At 38.6% G+C, this 22,726-nt stretch overlaps 1 protein-coding gene across 3 annotated transcripts in view; it reads left to right on the forward strand.

Moving 5' to 3' along the window:
* The window catches only part of LOC126199019 (gamma-tubulin complex component 2-like), a 174,539-nt gene that overhangs the window by 72,002 nt on the left and 79,811 nt on the right, over positions 1-22,726 (forward strand). For all 3 annotated transcript variants that reach the window (XM_049935705.1, XM_049935706.1, XM_049935707.1), the window contains exons 6-9: positions 2,836-3,119; positions 15,132-15,308; positions 17,197-17,371; positions 20,725-20,875. In XM_049935705.1, coding sequence (XP_049791662.1) covers positions 2,836-3,119; positions 15,132-15,308; positions 17,197-17,371; positions 20,725-20,875 — 787 coding nt within the window. The remainder of the gene's footprint in view (positions 1-2,835; positions 3,120-15,131; positions 15,309-17,196; positions 17,372-20,724; positions 20,876-22,726) is intronic.

Below are 22,726 nucleotides of genomic sequence, written 5' to 3' on the forward strand. Positions count from 1 at the left end.
AGTTTAAAACCTGGTTCCTAAATCTCTGTCTTACCATTATTTGTTGTTGTTGTTGTTGTTGTTGTTGTTGTCTTCAGTCCAGAGACTGGTTTGATGCAGCTCTCCGTGCTGCTCTATCCTGTGCAAGCTTCTTCATCTCCCAGTACCTACTGCAACCTACATCCTTCTGAATCTGCTTAGTGTATTCATCTCTTTGTCTCCCTCTACGATTTTTACCCTCCACGCTGCCCTCCAATACTAAATTGGTGATCCCTTGATGCCTCAGAATATGCCATACCAACCAATCCCTTCTTCTAGTCAAGTTGTGCCACAAATTTCTCTTCTCTCCAATTCTATTCAATACCTCCTCGGCCCGCATCTCGTGGTCGTGCGGTAGCGTTCTCGCTTCCCACGCCCGGGTTCCCGGGTTCGATTCCCGGCGGGGTCAGGGATTTTCTCTGCCTCGTGATGGCTGGGTGTTGTGTGCTGTCCTTAGGTTAGTTAGGTTTAAGTAGTTCTAAGTTCTAGGGGACTTATGACCACAGCAGTTGAGTCCCATAGTGCTCAGAGCCATTTTTGAACCAATACCTCCTCATTAGTTATGTGATCTACCCATCTAATCTTCAGCATTCTTCTGTAGCACCACATTTCGAATGCTTCTGTTCTCTGTTTGTCCAAACTATTTATCGTCCACGTTTCACTTCCATACATGGCTACACTCTATACAAATGCATTCAGAAATGACTTCCTGACACTCAAATCTGTACTCGATGTTAACAAATTTCTCCTTCAGAAAAGCTTTCCTTGCCATTGCCAGTCTCCATTTTATATCCTCTCTACTTCGACCATCATCAGTTATTTTGCTCCCCAAATAGCAAAACTCATTTACTACTTTAAGCCTCTCATTTCCTGATCTAATTTCCGCAGCATCACCCGATTTAATTCGACTAAATTCCATTATCCTTGTTTTGCTTCTGTTAATGTTCATCTTATATCCTCCTTTCAAGACACTGTCCATTCTGTTCAGTTGCCCTTCCAGGTCCTTTGCTGTCTCTGACAGAATTACAATGTCATCAGTGAACCTCAGTTTTTATTTCTTCTCCCTGGATTTTAATACCTACTCCAAATTTTTCTTTTGTTTCCTTTATTGCTTGCTCAATATACAGATTGAATAACATCGGGGAGAGGCTACAACCCTGTCTCACTCCCTTCCCAACCTCTCCTTCCCTGGTTATCACATTTAGCATTCAACCGCGATTTTTATATATATTTTAACAACGCGTTTCGAGAGACAATGCTCTCATCATCAGGTTGTAAAATCTATGTCGCGAAATTAAACGTACTAAAAAGACAAAATACCATCACCAATAGTTGGTGGGTCTTAACACATTCTTTATTAAAGAATGTGTTAAGACCCACCAACTATTGGTGATGGTATTTTGTCTTTTTAGTACGTTTAATTTCGCGACATAGATTTTACAACCTGATGATGAGAGCATTGTCTCTCGAAACGCGTTGTTAAAATATATATAAAAATCGCGGTTGAATGCTAAATGTGATAACCAGTATAACGACAACTGCTACCTCGACTCCATAATGGACTCTCCTTCCCTTTCACGCCCCATTATATAATCTATCTGAAACCTTCCAGGGCCTCGAGGCCTCTTCCATATATACAATCGTCTTTCATGATTCTTAAACCAAGTGTTAGCTATGGTTAAGTTATTCTCTGGGCAAAATTCTACTAGACTGTTTCCTCTTTCATTCCATACTCCCAGTCCATAATCACCTACAACTTTTCCTTCTCTTCCTTTTCCTGCTATCGAATTCCAGTCTCCCATGACTATTAAATTTTCATGTCCCTTCACTATCTGAATAATCACATAATACATTTCTTCTGTCTCTTCGTCATCTGCACAGCTAGTTGGCATATAAACTTGTACTGCTGTGGTAGGCATGGGGTTTGTGTCTATCTTGGCTACAATAATGCATTCACTATGCTGTTTGTAGTAGCTTATGCATGCTCCTATTTTTTTTATTCATTATTAAACCCACTCCTCCATTACTGTATTTGTTAACCTGTATTCACCTGACCAGAAGTCTTGTTCCTCCTGCCACCGGATTTCACTAATTCTGACTATATCTAACTTTAACCTATCCATTTCCCTTTCTAAATTTTCTGATCTACCTGCCCAATTTAAGGATCTGACATTCCAGGCTCCGAGTCGTAGAATGCCAGTTTTCTTTCTCCTGATAGCGACGTCGTCCTGAGTAGACCGCACCTGGAGATTTTATCCAAGAGGACGCCATCATCATTTAACTATACAGCAAAGCTGCATGCCCTTGCAAAAAATTACATCTGTAGTTTCCCCGTGCTTTCAGCCATTCGCAATACCAGCAGAGCAATGCCATTTTGGTCAATGTTACAAGGCCAGATCAGTCAATCATCCAGATTGTTGATCTTGCAACTACTGAAAAGGGTGTGTCCCTCTTCAGGAATCACATGTTCGTCTGGCCTCCCAACAGATACTCCTCTGTTGGCGTGGCACCTATGGTTCGCCTATCTGTATCACTGAGGCACGCAAGCCTCCCCACCAATGGCAAGGTCCATGGTTCATATGGGGGTATAAGAACATAAATATTATTAATAGCTAGATGAGATATAGATTACTTGTGGTTCTGTTCCAGGTAGCTTTATGCACACATTAATAACATATATTTAGTTTGTCTACTTTAGTTTCAGTGTTTCAATTAGATATTTGACCAGCCTGTGTAGTTTAGCATGCGAATATATATCACTAGTGTGTTTCATATTTTATATGTTCAACATTTCTTAAGCAGATACCTTTTTTGCAGATTCTTCTCTAAGCCAACTTGCCAAAAAATTTTTTCCACTGGCATCACACTATTCAATTATTGCGCGCTTCATAGAAGAAAAGAGGCAGTTTGAATGTGGTCAGGTGAATCATGCTTTGGTAGCAGCAGTAGACAGTCTAATCAAAGAATACTTGGTATCAATATCACAGCTAGAGGCATACAATCATCGTGGCTCACTCAACTTACAGGAACTTTGGTTTTATGTTCAACACTGGCAGCGCACCCTTGAGGTTCTTGCTGATATTGCTACTTTTATATGCAGGGTGAGTACTCTGGAAAGACTAAAGCTTTTACAATGGCATTTAGAAGCCATTTATTTTTGGTAATGGCTTCATCATACATTCCATTTATTAATTCTGTTTTACATTCCCTGCCATAGTCTTATTTTTATGTCTCATTTACATGTTTGTCATTGAGTCTCCTGTATTAGTTGAATCATCTATTTCCTTTTCAAAGATGATGATCAACAATTGATGAGTTTGTGTCTACAGATGTTTGATTGGGCAGCAATAATTATTTTGTTTTGTCGGTCTCTTGATATCTATGTAGAAATGTTTTTATATGAAACACCTGTATAGATTGTTGTATTATACACAAAGTTGAAAACCACAACTTTTAAATTGCTCTACTCGTTTCACAAACAAAATTACATAATGATTATAATACAGGCAATGGATGAGGCAATGCATGCAAGATGAGAGAATGTGTATATACCATTCAGGTAATAAAATCTCCAATGCATATTGCTATTTACCTTCACTATTATAACTTATCTGAAGAATCATTACTGATGGCAACAGTCACAACTAACAGCTCATGCTGCAAATGGAGGCAGAATGTACTAGTAATTTGCTGAGATTGTTCGGTATAACCCATACGTACTGCCAGGCTTGACGTCAGAGTTATTATTTCTGGAAAAATAAAATAAAATTAAAAAAATACTAGTGTGGAAAATTTAAGCGTAATGAATTGTATTTCATGAACAGGGCGAATACTGATGACAAGCTAAAACTGTGTGTTGGACTATCATGGAAACCCAGATCCCTGCCTAGGAAGGTGTGTGTGTGTGTGTGTGTGTGTGTGTGTGTGTGTGTGTGTGTGCGTGTGTGAGAGAGAGAGAGATCGTGATCTAAATTTTGCACCATTTCAGTGCAGTAATGTGTTCATTGTAAGTAAGTACAATCTCCCCCCCCCCCCCCCCCCCAGTGCATTAACGCAGTCTTAGTAATTGAGTGTTGTAAAATGATCCTTTCATATAGTGTTCATTGAAAAAGAGCTTATTTGTTTTTAGTTGTAAATATTTGTCATGTATTATTGTTTTTATGACGTGTTCTACATCCTGGAGGACCTCCTATCTACAGATCAATTGGGATGAAACTAAATCTATGATGATAAATGCATTACTGATTCTGATATACAGACATTGCTTAGGGACTGACTCAGAGATTCAGCTTGTTACTTGTTACTTTCCATACCTTCCCAGGTGGGAATCTGGTTTAAAACCCCAGTGTTTGTTTGTTTGTTATTGTTGTTGTTGTTGTTGTTGTTGTTGTTTTTGTTTTCTTGTTCTGTGTGGCTGAAAGGCCTAGCTCAAGTCTTTCAATTGGATTGCAGGTCCCTTGAGTCCCAAACCTATTCCAGTAACCCTATTGGGGAAAGGGGACTCAACATTTAATATGGAATATGAGTCTTTACATTACTGATATGTGGAGGCTAGGTTAAAGGCAGACTGAAATATTCTGACCAGGATTCAGTCCCAAGACCTTTCAGTTTCCCGGCACACACTTTACCATTAGATCACCAGACCTGACTAGATTCATATATCTGATCATTTAGACATTGCTGTTTGGCTTAATAGTTACAGAAGTTTAAACTCACTGCATTTGCAGCTGTAGCGTACCTGTAACTAAGCAATAATCTCTTTTAAATGGTGAAAATACATTGTAGCAACCTAGTCCAGCAAAAGTTAAGTTTTAGTTCATGAAACTTTTGTTATAGTTATGCAGTTTCTAATTTTGTGTCACTTCAGTGTTCACAGTGATTCCTGATATGACAGATTATTATGATTTACTTTGACTGTTGTTCTTGTGTACCAAACTGACCTCTGTTTCTGTGGTGGTAAAAATTTTCGTCTATTGAACTGTTTAGATAAAATAAACTGTCCTTAAAAATTATGAGAATGTCAGTTTTCAAAAATAATTTAAATTCCCATTTGCAAATGAAATTTTTTTGTAAATAGCATTTGTTCCTCTTAAATATAAATTATTTATTTAAAACTTGAAAACTGCATCCATTCTGGAACAATATTGTTTGTGAATATCTCTCCAATAGTTTCAGTGCTCTGGAGACTGAGCCAAACTGAAACAAAAGTTCAGAAGCAGTCTGATGGTACAGGACTTAGGGTGCAAACTAGGCTAGAAAGACTAAGGTGGTCTCATAGCCACGTAATTGTCACCAGAGGAAATGATGGAACTGGTACAGAACTTTCTAGAAGATGGGTATTAGTATGTTTAAACCAAGTACTCTTCTCAGTTGTTATCTGTGATTTAGGATTGTTGAGAAAGGATCTTTGAAGAAATTTTCATGTAATAAGAGTAGAAAGAGCAGCCAGTAGTGGTCTGAACTATAATTTCAGTTGTACAATTTAGGACGGCATCAGGTGCATTGCTGAGAATACTCCTCAGACTAATACGAAGGTGAGTATGATAAGTCCTGGATGAAGTGTTATGTGGAACATGTTAACCATTTATGACCAGAATTTTTGTTCTAAGATGTTGACAATTCTCAATTTTTGATGTCAGTGTGGTCGGCTGGAAATTGCTTTAGTGAAAAGAAAGCAACAAAAATATAATTTTCTTGGTCCTTTCCAAGAAAGGGATGCGAGAAACCCATTAGGTCATAATGGTACAGTCATGGACCAGCATTTCTTCATGGGATTCATTTTGACAAAAACAAATTTGTCTCTTGTTAACACACTAAAACACCTTAAGTTCAGAACACATTGACTGAGTTCTAATTCTGCATTGTAAATAGCATTGTTTTCACATTTTCCATGATCAGGAATAAAATTTGACCATGATCTCCTAGATTTAGTGTTTGAATTTAATTGAAAATGAAAATCCCTTCTTTCTTCGTTTGCTCTCGAGGATTAAGAGATATTTCTTGTTATTACTGCTATCTTTAAACTGAATTTTTATGGCTTCTGGATAACATATGGTGTGGTGTTATTTTTCATTTGTTGGTCTGTAAATTGTTGAGTTCAAATTCTTCAAAAATATGGTTTGTTTCGGAATAACTACTTTCTTATTCAATGGGAAAAACTCCTATAACAACCCCCTTATCTCCTAATTGTCTTGCTGTGGCATGCCATGCAAAAATATGAAGCTATAGATCTGATGGATCTTAAAGAATAATATTTTCTACAAAAAATTTCCAAATATCTTCAATATTTTGTGCTTCTACAAAGTTATTAACATAAACAGGGTTACCATGAAATTGATGAATAAATGTGAAGATTACCACTGCACACACTCCCCCCATGAACCATGGACCTTGCAGTTGGTGGGGAGGCTTGTGTGCCTCAACGATACAGATAGCCGTACCGTAGGTGCAACCACAACGGAGGGGTATCTGTTGAGAGGCCAGACAAACGTGTGGTTCCTGAAGAGGGGCAGCAGCCTTTTCAGTAGTTGCAGGGGCAACAGTCTGGATGATTGACTGATCTGGCCTTGTAACACTAACCAAAATGGCCTTGCTGTTGTGGTACTGCGAACGGCTGAAAGCAAGGGGAAACTACAGCCGTAATTTTTCCCGAGGGCATGCAGCTTTACTGTATGGTTAAATGATGATGGCGTCCTCTTGGGTAAAATATTCCGGAGGTAAAATAGTCCCCCATTTGGATCTCCGGGCGGGGACTACTCAAGAGGACGTCGTTATCAGGAGAAAGAAAACTGGCATTTTACGGATCGGAGCATGGAATGTCAGATCCCTTAATCAAGCAGGTAGGTTAGAAAATTTAAAAAGGGAAATGGATAGGTTGAAGTTAGATATAGTGGGAATTAGTGAAGTTCGGTGGCAGGAGGAACAAGACTTTTGGTCAGGTGAATACAGGATTATAAATACAAAATCAAATAGGGGTAATGCAGGAGTAGGTTTAATAATGAATAAAAAAATAGGAGTGCGGGTAAGCTACTACAAACAGCATAGTGAACGCATTATTGTGGCCAAGATAGACATGAAGCCCATGCCTACTACAGTAGTGCAAGTTTATATGCCAACTAGCTCTGCAGATGACGAAGAAATTGAAGAAATGTATGATGAGATAAAAGAAATTATTCAGGTAGTGAAGGGAGACGAAAATTTAATAGTCATGGGTGACTGGAATTCGACAGTAGGAAAAGGGAGAGAAGGAAACATAGTAGGTGAATATGGATTGGGGCTGAGAAATGGAAGAGAAAGCTGTCTGGTAGAATTTTGCACAGAGCATAACTTAATCATAGCTAACACTTGGTTCAAGAATCATAAAAGAAGGTTGTATACATGGAAGAATCCCGGAGATACTTAAAGGTACCAGAAAGATTATATAATGGTAAGACAGAGATTTAGGAACCAGGTTTTAAATTGTAGGACGTTTCCAGGGGCAGATGTGGACTCTGACCACAATCTATTGGTTATGAACTGTAGATTAAAACTGAAGAAACTGCAAAAAGGTGGGAATTTAAGGAGATGGGACCTGGATAAACTGAAAGAACGAGAGGTTGTAGAGTGTTTCAGGGAGAGCATAAGGGAACAATTTACAGGAATGGGGGAAAGAAATACAGGAGAAGGCGAATGGGTAGCTCTAAGGGATGAAGTAGTGAAGGCAGCAGAGGATCAAGTAGGTAAAAAGATGAGGGCTAGTAGAAATCCTTGGGTAACAGAAGAAATATTGAATTTAATTGATGAAAGGAGAAAATATAAAAACGCAGTAAATGAAGCAGGCAAAAAGGAATACAAACGTCTCAAAAATGAGATTGACAGGAAGTGCAAAATGGCTAAGCAGGGATGGCTAGAGGACAAATGTAAGGATGTAGAGGCTTATCTCACTAGGGGTAAGATAGATACAGCCTACAGGAAAATTAAAGAGACCTTTGGAGAAAAGAGAGCCACTTGTATGAATATCAAGAGCTCAGATGGAAACCCAGTTCTAAGCAAAGAGGGGAAAACAGAAAGGTGGAAGGAGTATATAGAGGATCTATACAAGGGCGATGTATTTGAGGACAATATTATGGAAATGGAAGAGGATGTAGATGAAGATGAAATTGGAGATACAATACTGCGTGAAGAGTTTGACAGAGCACTGAAAGACCTGAGTCGAAACAAGGCCCCGGGAGTAGACAACATTCCAGTAGGAGTACTGACGGCCTTGGGAGAGCCAGTCCTGACAAAACTCTACCATCTGGTGAGCAAGATGTATGAGACAGGTGAAATACCCTCAGACTTCAAGAAGAATATAATAATTCCAATCCCAAAGAAAGCAGGGTAGACAGATGTAAAAACTGAACTATAAGTTGAATAAGTCACGGCTGCAAAATACTAATGCGAATTCTTTACAGACTAATGGAAAAACTAGTAGAAGCGGACCTCAGGGAAGATCAGTTTGGATTCCGTAGAAATGTTGTAACACGTGAGGCAATACTGACCCTACGACTTATCTTAGAAGAAAGATTAAGGAAAGGCAAACCTACGTTTCTAGCATTTGTATACTTAGAGAAAGCTTTTGACAATGTTGACTGGAATACTCTCTTTCAAATTCTAAAGGTGGCAGGGGTAAAATACAGGGAGCGAAAAGCTATTTACAATTTTTACAGAAACCAGACTGCAGTTACAAGAGCTGAGGGGCATGAAAGGGAAGCAGTGGTTGGGAAGGGAGTGAGACAGGATTGTAGCCTCTCCCCGATGTTATTCAATCTGTATATTGAGCAAGCAATAAAGGAAACAAAAGAAAAATTTGGAGTAGGTATTAAAATCCGTGGAGAAGAAATAAAAACTTTGTGTTCACCGATGACATTGTAATTCTGTCAGAGACAGCAAAGGACTTGGAAGAGCAGTTGAACGGAATGGACAGTGTCTTGAAAGGGGGATATAAGATGAACATCAACAAAAGCAAAACGAGGATAATGGAATGTAGTCGAATTAAGTCGGGTGATGCTGAGGGTATTAGATTAGGAAATGAGACACTTAAAGAAGTAAAGGAGTTTTGCTATTTGGGGAGCAAAATAACTGATGATGGTCAAAGTAGAGAGGATATAAAATGTAGACTGGCAATGGCAAGGAAAGCGTTTCTGAAGAAGAGAAATTTGTTAACATCGAGTATAGATTTAAGTGTCAGGAAGTCGTTTCTGAAAGTATTTGTATGGAGTGTAGCCATGTATGGAAGTGAAACATGGACGATAAATAGTTTAGACAAGAAGAGGGAGACCAAGAGATGAATGCACTAAGCAGATTCAGAAGGATGTAGGTTGCAGTAGGTACTGGGAGATGAAGGAGCTTGCGCAGGATAGATTAGCATGGAGAGCTGCATCAAACCAGTCTCAGGACTGAAGACCACAACAACATCAACAACAACAACAACACACCCAAAATCAAGTGCAGAATGACCACCACGTAACTCCATGCAACCAAATAGCACAAAGACTGCAAGCACTGAGATTCGCAGTAATACAGCTCTGTAGCCACAATAATACAGATGTAAAAATTCTGTGATACATTATAAATGTACTAAACTAAGAATAAAAGATGTGCCATAGTGCTTTTGGGCTTCTAGCGTTAGAAAATATTTTAGCCCTCCTTCTTTGGTTAACAGAAGTCCCGCCGGATCATAAACAGTTTGCAGTACTTGGAAAACTGCCAAGAGAGTCATCCACATACGGACGTGGTTGATTCATCATTTCACATTCAGTGACCTATATGTGAGACTGATGCATCACTCCTCATTCAGTCACATATAAGTGACATGGTTTGCCTGTGAATGCATCTGATATGAGGATACTTACACGCTTAATTACCAGATGCTTCCAGTCTCAATAAAGCACTAGTTATCATCTCAGTAGTTTCCAGTGTGTTTCCTAAATAAGTTTTAAAGGTAAATTTGTCCAAAAATCTACAGAATAAACATTTTTACAGTTGTAACAGTTACTAGCCACACTAAATATTGCAGGTTGAAGCCATTAATTTTAAAGGACACTCGTTTAGTTTCTTCCATCAACATCAGAACCTCATAAATAAAAAAGGTTAAGTTATAATATTGATACAGGAAAGGAAAACACAGTATTTCAGTGGATGTTTGACATTAGCTGCAATTGGGCTTTGAAATAATTTACTAGTGAAAGTTGAAAATTTGTGCTGGACCATGACTCAAGCCATGATTTTCCGTGGTATGCAAGCGGTACCTTAACCAATCTGTCGGAACGTGCATTCTGTCTGACCCAGATTCTCAACTTATCGCACACTATGAAGTAGTGTCCCTGTCCATTTACCTCATTTGCTTGCAGCATTTCCTATACTCCTGCAAGAGGTTCGGACTCTATTGTGTGAAAACATTAAGAATATCATGGCAATCAAGCAGACACCACATACATGTATATAGTATAAATGAAAGGACAGTTGAATGTAAGCATATGTGTTGAGCTCATCAAGCCTCACATAGAAGTAATTGAAAATCAAACAGATGCATCTTGATAGATACTAGCTAATGCCATACTATTGTAGAACCAATAAGAGGAAATGGAGGGTGACTCTCTCTCTCTCTCTCTCTCTCTCTCTCTCTCTCTCTCTCTCTCTCTATATATATATATATATATATATATATATATATATATATATCTCAGAGGGAAACATTCTACGTGGAAAAAATATATCTAAAAAGAAAGAAAGTGATGAGACTTACCAAACAAAAGCGCTGGCAGGTCGATAGACACACAAACATACACACAAAATTCTAGCTTTCGCAACAAACGGTTGCTTCGTCAGGAAAGAGGGAAGGAGAGGGAAAGATGAAAGGAAGTGGGTTTTAAGGGAGAGGGTAAGGAGTCATTCCAATCCCGGGAGCGGAAAGACTTACCTTAGGGGGAAAAAAGGACGGGTATACACTCGCACACACACACACATATCCATCCGCATATACACAGACACAAGCAGACATTTGTAAAGGCAAAGAGTTTGGGCAGAGATGTCAGTCGAGGCGGAAGTACAGAGGCAAAGGTGATGTTGAAAGACAGGTGAGGTACGAGCGGCGGCAAATGAAGATTAGCGGAGATTGAGGCCTGGCGGATAGCGAGAAGAGAGGATATGCTGAAGGGCAAGTTCCCACCTCCGGAGTTCTGACAGGTTGGTGTTAGTGGGAAGTATCCAGATAACCCGGACGGTGTAACACTGTGCCAAGATGTGCTGGCCGTGCACCAAGGCATGTTTAGCCACAGGGTGATCCTCATTACCAACAAACACTGTCTGCCTGTGTCCATTCATGCGAATGGACAGTTTGTTGCTGGTCATTCCCACATAGAAGGCTTCACAGTGTAGGCAGGTCAGTTGGTAAATCACGTGGGTGCTTTGACACGTGGCTCTGCCTTTGATCGTGTACACCTTCCGGGTTACAGGACTGGAGTAGGTGGTGGTGGGAGGGTGCATGGGACAGGTTTTACACCGGGGGCGGTTACAAGGGTAGGAGCCAGAGGGTAGGGAAGGTGGTTTGGGGATTTCATAGGGATGAACTAAGATGTTACGAAGGTTAGGTGGATGGCGGAAAGACACTCTAGGTGGAGTGGGGAGGATTTCATGAAGGATGGATCTCATTTCAGGGCAGGATTTGAGGAAGTCGTATCCCTGCTGGAGAGCCACATTCAGAATCTGATCCAGTCCCGGAAAGTATCCTGTCACAAGTGGGGCGCTTTTGGGGTTCTTCTGTGGAAGGTTGCGGGTTTGAGGAGATGAGGAAGTGGCTCTGGTTATTTGCTTCTGTACCAGGTCGGGAGGGTAGTTACGGGATGCGAAAGCTGTTGTCAGGTTGTTGGTGTAATGCACGGAAAGCCTGATTTGTTTGTTTTTGTCACACAGTTTTTAAGAGTGGAATGGGAGAGAAATAGTATGTAAGTTGTTTGATGAACCTTGAGCCATGCTCTTAAGCATAAATTGCAGAGTGGCCTTGTAAATTTAAATAATTTTTCCTGACTGTGTTGCTCAATCTGAAAAAAATCTTTATAATTCTAGGATATTCAGAAAAAAACCTGCACTATACTAGATATTAAACTCTGAAACTAATTCATATTCTCCTTGTGCAAAATCAAAAGAAATGCAGTTAGTCTTAGATAACTATGAAGTGAAACAGAAAGGTAAAGGAATAACAACAAACCAGCAATAAAGTTGGTAATTTATAAGAGAAAACATACTACAGCTACCAATCAAAATAAAGAAAGGCAACAAAATTAAAACCTGTCTGAACAAATATGAACGATATGTCATTGGGTTTAGCAATCATTAAAACAAAGGCGTTTATAGTTAGGTCAAGATCATTCCAAAAAATATCAACCTCCAACTTTCTCTTCTGAATGCAAAAATATTTTGTTGACAGGCAACTACATAGGGAGAAATGGTCATTGTAATAAAATAAGAGAAATCAGAGTTTGCACGGAAAGCCTTATTTGTTTGTTTTTGTCACACAGTTTTTAAGAGTGGAATGGGAGAGAAATAGTATGTAAGTTGTTTGATGAACCTTGAGCCATGCTCTTAAGCATAAATTGCAGAGTGGCCTTGTAAATTTAAATAATGTCAATGACGGGGAAAAAACAGAGTGGAAAAGGAGATGAGTGGGGTAGGGAAAGGACAAGGAGGTTCATTGGCAAATGGTGGCTCACAATGAGGGTGAGAGGCCATGTAAAGGGAGGAGGTGTTAGTATACTTAATTTGAGTGCCTGCTTTACAGCCAGAGCCATCTGGATCCTCCCCTCCACCCTCAACTTTTCAGAACTGTGTAGACGGGAATGATCCTTAAAACACATACTCTCCTCCTGAAAGTATCCCGGCCGTAGTCGTGGTAACCTACTGTCCCCACATCCACCACCCAACAGTTTCCACCCCCTCTGTCCTATCACCTCCTCCCTTTTTCAGGGACCCTCACCCTCATTGTGTGCAATCCTCTGCCACTGACCCTACCCATCCTTTCCCCTTCCCTGCTTCTCTCAATTTCTACTCCCTAGTCTTTTCTCCCACGCCCCACCTCCTGACACTGCATCTGGCAGTCTCATAAGTCCACCATCTAGTCCCTGTATGACTCACCAGACAGCTATCTTCTCACCCCCATCCACACCCTGCTATCCCTCTCTCTTATTTGCTCTGCTCCAAATTGCTTATAACGTGGCAGTTGCATTGGGGTCAGAACTGCTGGTGGTAGAGATCATGTGTGCAAAGATGGGCTTACTTTGTGTGTGTGTGTGTGTGTGTGTGTGTGTGTGTGTCTTTCTTTCTTTGCTGCAGAAGGCTTTGGCTGAAAGCTGTAAAGTGTAACACTTTTTGTGTGCGTGTCTGCAACTCAGTGAGTCATCTATAAAATGAGTAGCAACCTATCCTTTTCATAATATTATTGATATTCCAACCTGGAGTTTCCATCATTTGATCTGTCCTGACATGAAATAGGTTAAGCAATAAAATGTAAACAGTCTAATAAAAAATAGTTTGTATTTGGTGATCAACCAGCAATTATTACAGTTAAACACCTCATCTAGCACAAGATAAAATAAGGAAAAAAGTAAGGACTAAAACATATATAAGTTAAATAAAGAAAACTTGCTCAAATTATTATAATTATTAAATTAAAGACAGGAGAAAAATAAGAAAATAAGTGTACCTCATAGTGTTGACTTAAAGACAGAGGTAAGTGTTCTTTTATGTGTATCCTTTTGATTGGGGGTGTGAGGCACTCCGGCCATTCACTTGTGTAATAAAATGGAACACCTACAGTCATTCTTATGATGATATTTATTATGTGGCTACCAGTTTCTGTGCTTCAGTGCACCATCTTCAGGCCTTGACTGACACTGAGGGAGCTAACTCCCATCGTATATGCGATTCGTCAGTGGTCAACATCTATGAACTGGTTTTCGCAGACTACCTGTCACAAAGATGTTGTACCCAGTCAGTTGATGGTTGGAGACATATCATCATCATTACAGCTAGTCTACAAGAACCAGTTCATAGATGCTTGCCACTGATGAATCATGAATACAATTGAGTTAACCCCCTCATCAGTTAAGGCCTGAAGATGTTGCACTGAAGCACTGAAACTGGTGGCCACACAATAAATAACATCATAACAATGGCTGTAGGTGTTCCATTTTGTTACATAAGGTAGGTGTTGGGTTTTGTGCATATTGTGTTAAGGAATTAAACTTCTGGGTCAGTGTACTTAAAGTAAGTAAAGCAGTTATTCAGCAGGAGTCAGCAATAAGAATATTGTGCACATTTTGCAGAGCCCTCTTTGAGACTGATCTGTGATTTACACAATCATGCTACAAGACAAAAAAATTAATGTAGATGTGGCGTCTTTGTTTAGGGTTCAGAGTGGAGTTACGTACCCTACTGCATAAGTATTCAACAAGCCCATCAAACATAAAGCAAGAAATTTGTAATACTTACAATTTCAGAACAACATTAAAAACTCTTCTCTTACAAATTATCTGATTACCTAGTTTCAAGGTTTGAAAAATCCTGTTAGCTACTTGACAAGTAGCAGAGTTGATTATATGTAAATTTTCATGGCAAGTAGCACTGTATCATGTAAAGATTTCATTTATTACAGATGTTAGTGAGTATTATCTTTAATGATACTAGTGTGTTCATGTAAATATTTAGATGTTAGAGGTTAAGCTATTAGTAAGAAATAAACAGCTACTTTTAAAAGTAAGAGCTTTTCTCTTAATTTATTAGGTTACATTCAACTGGTGTAAATGTATATAATATGGAGTTTCTAAGAGTTATTCCTCTTTTATTAAGGTATGAGTTTACCTGTTCTTTGTTCCTGAATGATCTGCTTGGTGGCATCAGCCGAACTGGATGGATGGATGGATGGATGGATGGATGAAGTATGTTGTCAGTTATTGTTAGTCTTCAACAATTTCTCTTGATCATTTTATGCTCATCATGCTTTATAGTTATGAGTCATACCATTATTTGACATTTCCTTGCAATTGTACTTTAAAGATTTCTTTGATTTGACATTACGATTTTGTGGATTGATATTTCAGTCAGATGCCAAAGGAGGAAAAGTTTTAACCCTATTGCATGAGCTGACATCTAGTTTTAATGGTGACATTCGGAGACAAGAGATGTGTTTGCATTTAACACAGTCTGCGTGTGGACCCTACATTGAGATACTGGAAAAGTGGATCTACAAAGGCGTCATCTCTGATCCATACCGGGAGGTAAGTGTGTGATTCATTGGAGTAATTACTCTCATATTCTCCATTTTTCTCTGTTTTAATCCTAAAAAGATCTGTCTGGATGTATTCATCTGTTGCATTAGCTTATTCTCTCGCCACATTTAATATTATCCATTCTCTTCAGTTATTAAAAGATTAATAAAAATTATTCATGCTGCTATTGCAGTACATTTGGATTAATGTGAGTAGTTAGTATTACCAAATTTTCTGGGCATGAACAGCATCCCCCCTCATCCCCACCCCCCTTCCTCACCTATGATGTCCGTTGACTGGACTGACAAGAAGCTTGAAGCAACAGATTCTTATATGTGGAATAGAACAGGCTGTAGTTGCAGATCGAGTCACATTTGTAAACCATTATTGATCATGCAACTGTCCTGTAAATTGTATGTAAGGACATGGATATGCACAAGACTGCTGCTACCTGATTACCACATGGATTAACAGTTGTCCAAGATTAGACATATTATGAAACCTGTTTAACAAACCAGTCATGAAATGAGGAAAAAGAAGCATCAGGAGCTACACAGAATAATCACCACTCTTGAGATCCGGGCTCAGTCCCATGAAACTGCTAAAATAGCTGTCAGCAGAGTAGCATTCTGTGTCAGTTAGTTGGTCCATTGAAAACATCTGTAATGTAGAGCTGCCAAAAATTGTGCCACGTGTGCAGTGTTGTTGCATGACATAATGACAGTATTTACTGATGAATCATAAATCTTCTGTGGACTATAAATGGTCTCCACAACAGCAGCCATAAAAGTCAGTGGTTACTAACCAAGATGACGGAGGATTTTGTCAAAAGCTCAAGATTTTACCCAGATTTAACAAAGCAAGAAAACAGAGAATGGGGGATTTTGTCAAAAGCTTGAGATTTTATGCAGATTTTACAAAGCAAGGAAACAGAGAATGTTTTATGCAAATATGTCTTAGTGAGGAACTTTGATCTCATTGTAACGTTTAAGTACAAATGGATGATTGAGGGCAGCTAACCAGTTCAGTCATTTCACATGCATTAAGTGTTCTGTTTTCCAACACAGTGCTACCAGAGAATTCAATAGTGCAACAGTGTATAAGGTGTGAGGTGTTGAAAAGTTCTTTTGACTGCATTCTGGACTGAGCTGTTGGAGTTGGCAGTCGTGGGTGCGTGATGTGTGCTTGCTTGTGTGTGTGTGTGTGTGTGTGTGTGTGTGTGTGTGTGTGTGTGTGTTTCTCTTTTTCTGATGAAGCTTTGTGTAAGTATCTTTTAATTGTGTCTGTCTGCAACTTAACATGTTATCTTTACGGTAAGTAGTAGTGTATCTTTTCTCGTATTGTTGATATTCCTATCTTGAGTTTCCATTGTTCAATAATATTCTTAGTGACTATTGTTTATCTGGCCAAGTATTGTGATTACTTTCTTTTGCCAACTTTACTTCCAACTTATAATTTGTCAGTAGATTGTCCAGTACTTCATGGGACGCTCTGAGAATCTACGATTGAAAAGAATCCAGCTACACCATAATTTATCAGCTTGATAATAAAGACATTTCACTCACTAATGCTTCTCCCAAAGATAACAAATGTCACTAGACTTCTTACATTGTACATCAATATCTATGTACAAGTGTAAGTGTTTGAGGCTAAAACCACAGCTGTTGATAATAACCTATTATTGTACTACATGAAGACATATTAAAATGTGTGGTGAGAATGATAATTTCTGCATTGTGTTTAGTTGTTAGGCTTATCTAAGCTATTGAGAGCTTTTCATTTTATTATTTAGATTTGTATGTACACATATGAGAACAGATAGTGTGAAGAATTGTGGTGAATGCCGTAATTTAACACAGTGGATAAAATAATCTAAACAGTCATTTTTGTGTTTCAGTTTCTGGTGGAAGATAATGAAGTCATTCAAAAAGAAGAACTTCCGTTGGATTATTCAGCTGATTACTGGGAGAAAAGATACACAGTTCGTAGGGAAAGGATTCCTGCGTTTCTTGAAAATATCTCTGATGTTATCTTACGAACTGGCAAATATTTAAATGTGATAAGACAGTGTGGTAGGTTATATAATTGTAAACAGCACACTCCAATTTTGATTGCTATTTATAAAAATCTGCACATATGTTTAAAAAGTTGGATCATCTAATGGAATTTTCAGTTTAATTTTGTAATTTTCTTTCATGCTGGCAATAAAAGTTATGTGAGAGATAAAAATTGCTTAATCTCATTTTGGGATGCACATTAAAAATGTCACTAAGACTGTAAAACGGGTGAGTGTACCTAACTGTCAAAAGCTCAAGTTCACTTGAAATATGATACAGCATGTGGATTGAGAACATGTAACACAGAAATGTTGTCATGAACAACTTTGTTTCAACATCCATATCACTGAAATACAAAAAAATTATCACAGATTTCATTTTGGGATTTTACTGCAATTTGGCAGTGAGCATTGTCCTGTGCCATATCCTTGTTTACTATATCTCATTTGACTTTATTTTAACTCTTGTTTCAACTCCAGTAGTCTATCTTTGCACCGTAAATGTCTACATTTGTTTTCATCCTAAATCAAAAGTGGCAGAAGTAGTTGGGTGTCTAAGGTTAATATATTCATTGTAGTCTAACTTTGTGGAACAAAGTTTAGGCATGGAACTAGTTGGGCATGTTGTATAGCCTAAAGTGATTGTGTGTGTTTTCTCTGTCCAATGCTCTCAATATTCATTCTCCCAGGCCAGTATAACAACACCCCAGAAACTTGCATGTTTCAGTAGTGGTCCAACAAATCTACGAATACTACTTTCGCCTGCCACAGTTTGGCGAGACATGTGAATAGTGCTAAAATTTTGACAGAACTTGTCTAGCAGAAGTCTCAGCACTGACCTAAGGACACGAGAATCTTGGAGCCCGAGATAAATGTGATAAATTCACTCTCTGATCATGTCATTAACTCTCCATTCAGTATCACATTTGGCTATCAAGATGATAGTAGACTGTTCCCCACCATTCTGTCTGTAGTGTGGATTGATCAGCAATCCACCCATATTGGTTCCTCATAAAGTGATACATCAAAATAGTTACTTTATGGGTACTGACAGCTACATAGTATGATGGTGTCAAATGTGTGGAACACACATTGGTATGTTCCCTACTTAGTTCCCTTAATCCCCACTGAACTATACTTAAGGGCTCTTGTCCCAGTTGCAAGTAGCTGCCTTTTGCAGTTATGCAACATGTGTGCTGGTATGTAGTGCTAACTGGGCCTTATTTATTTGATTGCTTGAATTCTTCTTGAGCCTAGCTTGCAAACTGCAAAGCTTCACACAAAATCCTTTTCCATGGGATGAATAGTAAAGTTCTTTTCTATCACCAAAATATAATAGTGTTTTAATTTATGACACACTAATACAGACTCTTGCACACATTTGTCTGGGAACTAAATGAATCAGACTCCTAATAGATTCTGCTGGGTATGTTGTATGTGGCGACAATTAAGTCGCACATCATAGTGAGAGATGGACAGTAAAGTTCACCAACAAAGAAAAAAAATTATGTGCACAATTTATTTTCACTAATAGTACTCAGAAAGTAAATAATTTAACATACATCATACTATCTTCATTTGTTTACACAACAAATTTGTTTATTTCTTTCTCTTTTTCTATACCACTATCATTTACAGTGCTCCATTACAGAATCAAGCATTTAGTGTCAGCAAAGTTTGCAATGGTACCAGAGGATTGTAGAGTCTAGTATTTTATAGATAAGAATGCACTGAATCAGCAGCAAATGAAAGATGAAATAGGGAAGTATGAGACTGTAGTAAGATCAAATACAGAAGCAAACCTGATTGCAGCCGAAGCAACCTACATTGCTAAGTTAGTGAGTGGTAAAAGACAGAGGAAAGTGAAGAGAGAACAGGAGAAAGGGTACGTCAGAAAGGGTTAACTTTGGTGACACTGTCAATGAACTTGAATTTAGAATTTGGCCCAAGCAAATGTAGATCTTCTATGGTTCCCTAAGTTACGTAAGGTGAATTACAGGATGATTGCTATGAAAAGATCACAGCTAAATTTAGCGTTCCAACACCGACCAATGTGAACTTGTGCTCTCTCTCTTAAGTCCTTGTCATAAATTGAAAACTAAAACATAATTTTCTCTACCTCCTTAACACATTTGGTGTCCCTGTCCCACAGGCATGTTAGCTTGGGGAATGGAAGATGACAGATGCCGCACATAGTGTATTCTGACTATTGGCGCTAGCTGGTGTATGTGTGTGGGTCGAATTTGCATCAGACAGTGCCCGGGCACTCTGCAGTGCACATCGGTTGTGATTTAGCAGTTGGTTTATCTTCCTACCATTCTGTTATGAAACTTGTGCAGATAAGTGCGTTTGTTTTCAATTTTCCGTTCTTTATCTGTAAGATAATAATTTTCAGCATAATTACACAAAAAATTTACCTTCAACAAGAAATAATTTCCTCTTATGTTCAGGCCTGTTTTGAGATTTCTGCCGGCCGGGGTGGCCGAGCGGTTCTAGGTGCTACAGTTTGGAACCGCACGACCACTACGGTCGCAGGTTCAAATCCTGCCTTGGGCATTGATGTGTGTGATGTCCTTAGGTTAGTTAGGTTTAAGTAGCTGTAAGTTATAGGGGACTGATGACCAAAGAAGTTAAGTCCAGTAGTGCTCAGAGCCATTTTTGAGACATTTCTGTAAAAATAAAATTTGTGTGTAATTATGTTGAAAATAATTATTTTATAGATAAATAGTGATAAATCGAAAATAAATGCACTTAGCTGCACAAGTTTCACCACAGAATGGTAGAAAGATAAACCGACAGCTAAATTGCAACTGATGTTCACTGTAGTGCTGAGGCAAATCCAACCCACATAGTGAACAAAACATACTAGGTGGCACTGATAGTCAGAAAATACTAGGTGTGGCATTGGCCATCTGCCATTCCACGAGCTACCACACCTGGTGGGGCAGGGACACAGAATATGTTAACATAAATGTTAACATAAATGTTAACATTGCATCATCGATTACATCTCTGGAGAAGCAACTTTCCTGTAGTTCTTCGTTATTTTATCTCTTTTTCTTTTTCTCTTACTCAGCCTATGTTTTTGTCAATGCCTCTAAACTGCTGTTATTGAGTGTAACCACTGTGAAATGATTTTTTTTTTGTGGTGCTGCCATAACAACAAGAACCATTTTTATGTTATTTAATTTTATGTGGTGTTTTGAGGTTACTTTTGGAAATCGATCTTTGGGAAATTACAGTATTTTTAATAGTATTACTGTTTGTGTACCTTATGGTTGTGTGCCTTATGGTTGTCTATCTTATGTTTGTGTTAGATGGCATGGTCAGTAAGTTTAATACACACAGTGAAATGATATTAAATTTCAGGCAAGAGTATTAAGTCCCCCCAGGCTGAGGAGATCAAGTACACAATTAAAGAAAGAAAGTATGTAGAAGTTATTGAAAGAGCTTACTTGTTTGCAAGTAAGACTTTGCTGCAACTTCTAATGGAAGAAAATGATCTGATGGGCAGGCTACGGTAAGAAACAAAAGATTTTTTTTTCTTTTATTCAAAGTGTGTCCTTTATTATTGGTTTTGAATGTCAAAAAAGTCTTTGAATAGCAATTTTCCTTTATGACCTCTTTTTAAAGAAAAAGGGGTCTTGATTTTGATACATTCTCAGTGGACAAATACTTCAAAAGTTGTGCTTCACATATCTGGTAAGTGGGTGGAAATAAGAGAGATGGAAAATCGGATAGTCTTCAACTCTAGGATAATCACCAAATGTTGATTGTTTCTGGAAAAATGGACTTTGGGAAATTACAATATTTTGAACAGTGTGTCCTTATTTTATATCAGTCCCAATCTTAAAGAGAATTGTTTAATATACAGTGTGGTTATAATTCAACTTTTACTACTTGAGCCAGTGTAGACAGAAAACTTTTTACCGTAAGGGTGCCCAATTGCAGCACCATAGTCTGAACATCATTCCTATAAGGAATGATGTTCAAGCACTGCAGGATTTGTATTGTTAGTAGCGTTTGTGTCATGACATGCCATTAGGCAGTGGTGCTGGACCAGTGACGTGGTGTTGAAACAAACATTAGTGTGCATTGCGGGTGCTGATGGTCAGCATGCGTCTCAACAGGGTGAGCAGGATTTTACTCAGAAAGCTGTTTCAGAAAAAGGACGGCAATAGTGCTGCTGCTGTTAGCAAATATTGATACACTGAAGTTGAAGAACATGGTTCAGGAATTTGAATTAACTGGTGATTTGGAAATTGCTCCTGGGAGGGGCTGATAGCCAGTTGTGCCATGCATTGTTGAAGAAGTTACCGTTGCCTTAGCTGAGAATGCTGGATGCGATGTGTGATCTTCAAGTAGTGCACAAGCTGTATCATGACAGGTGAACATTCCATGCTCCACTGTTAGAAAGGTGCTGCAAATAATTGGGCAGTGGGATCCCTAGTGTGATTGCAATCTGCCGTTATGCGAATAGTTATTACAATGAACCATGTTTGTAACGTGGAATGTTAACATGGTACACAATTAACAAATGTTACCCTCTCATTTGGCATTTAAAATGTGTTTCTTTCAGTGGTTTGTTCATTACTTCTCTTCTGCATATCCTTACAAATTTTCCCACAAAGTGTCATTTTCTACGATCATTTGTTTTCCATGTGGACCCTTTTAAGCAGTGAAAGTTCAGTTATAACAATCCTGCATTGTGACCATGCACCTGTCAACAAACAAAAGTACAGTTCAGTGCTGTTCTGATGACACCAGATTGGTACATGTTAGTAAACAGTCGTCTGACAGGATGCTCTGTGTAGAGACTTTCACAGGCATTGGTGTACAACATCCAGTGTAGGGCACAAGAACCCTTAATGCAGGGGACTGTTTCTTGATGCTTGTTACACAATTCCACATAGTTTCTGATGGAAGTGGCCTCTTGATTTTACTTTCTTAACCAATGTAAGTCAACCCATCAGCTGTTACAATCCACCTTTTTAGCAGAATCGTACGTTTAGCTTTTTAATAGAAAGATGTTACACAAAAGTCTGACACTTATAGTTTAGTTGTTGGGAAACTGATTCAGTTATCTAAAATGTCTCTACAGCTAGCTGGGTGCAGAACTCTTGTCACAGTTACTGATTTCTAGAGTTCCATGTATTCTTTAATTAATGTGATGCTTCAGCATAGCAGTTGTAGTGCCCAGGCCAGAGAAATGTAACGTGAATGCGTGAATGTCAGTGTCGTAAAGAAAAGAAATATCAAGCCTCCTTTCTGTGCTCTCATTTTGCTGGAACACACTTTTTTCTTTCTTTTTTTTTTCCCTCTCGAAAAACCTTTTGTGGTTTCTGTGACAGTGCTTCAGGATATGAGCTAC

The sequence above is a fragment of the Schistocerca nitens genome, chromosome 8 (genome assembly GCF_023898315.1).
Source record: "Schistocerca nitens isolate TAMUIC-IGC-003100 chromosome 8, iqSchNite1.1, whole genome shotgun sequence".
NCBI lineage: Eukaryota > Metazoa > Arthropoda > Insecta > Orthoptera > Acrididae > Schistocerca > Schistocerca nitens.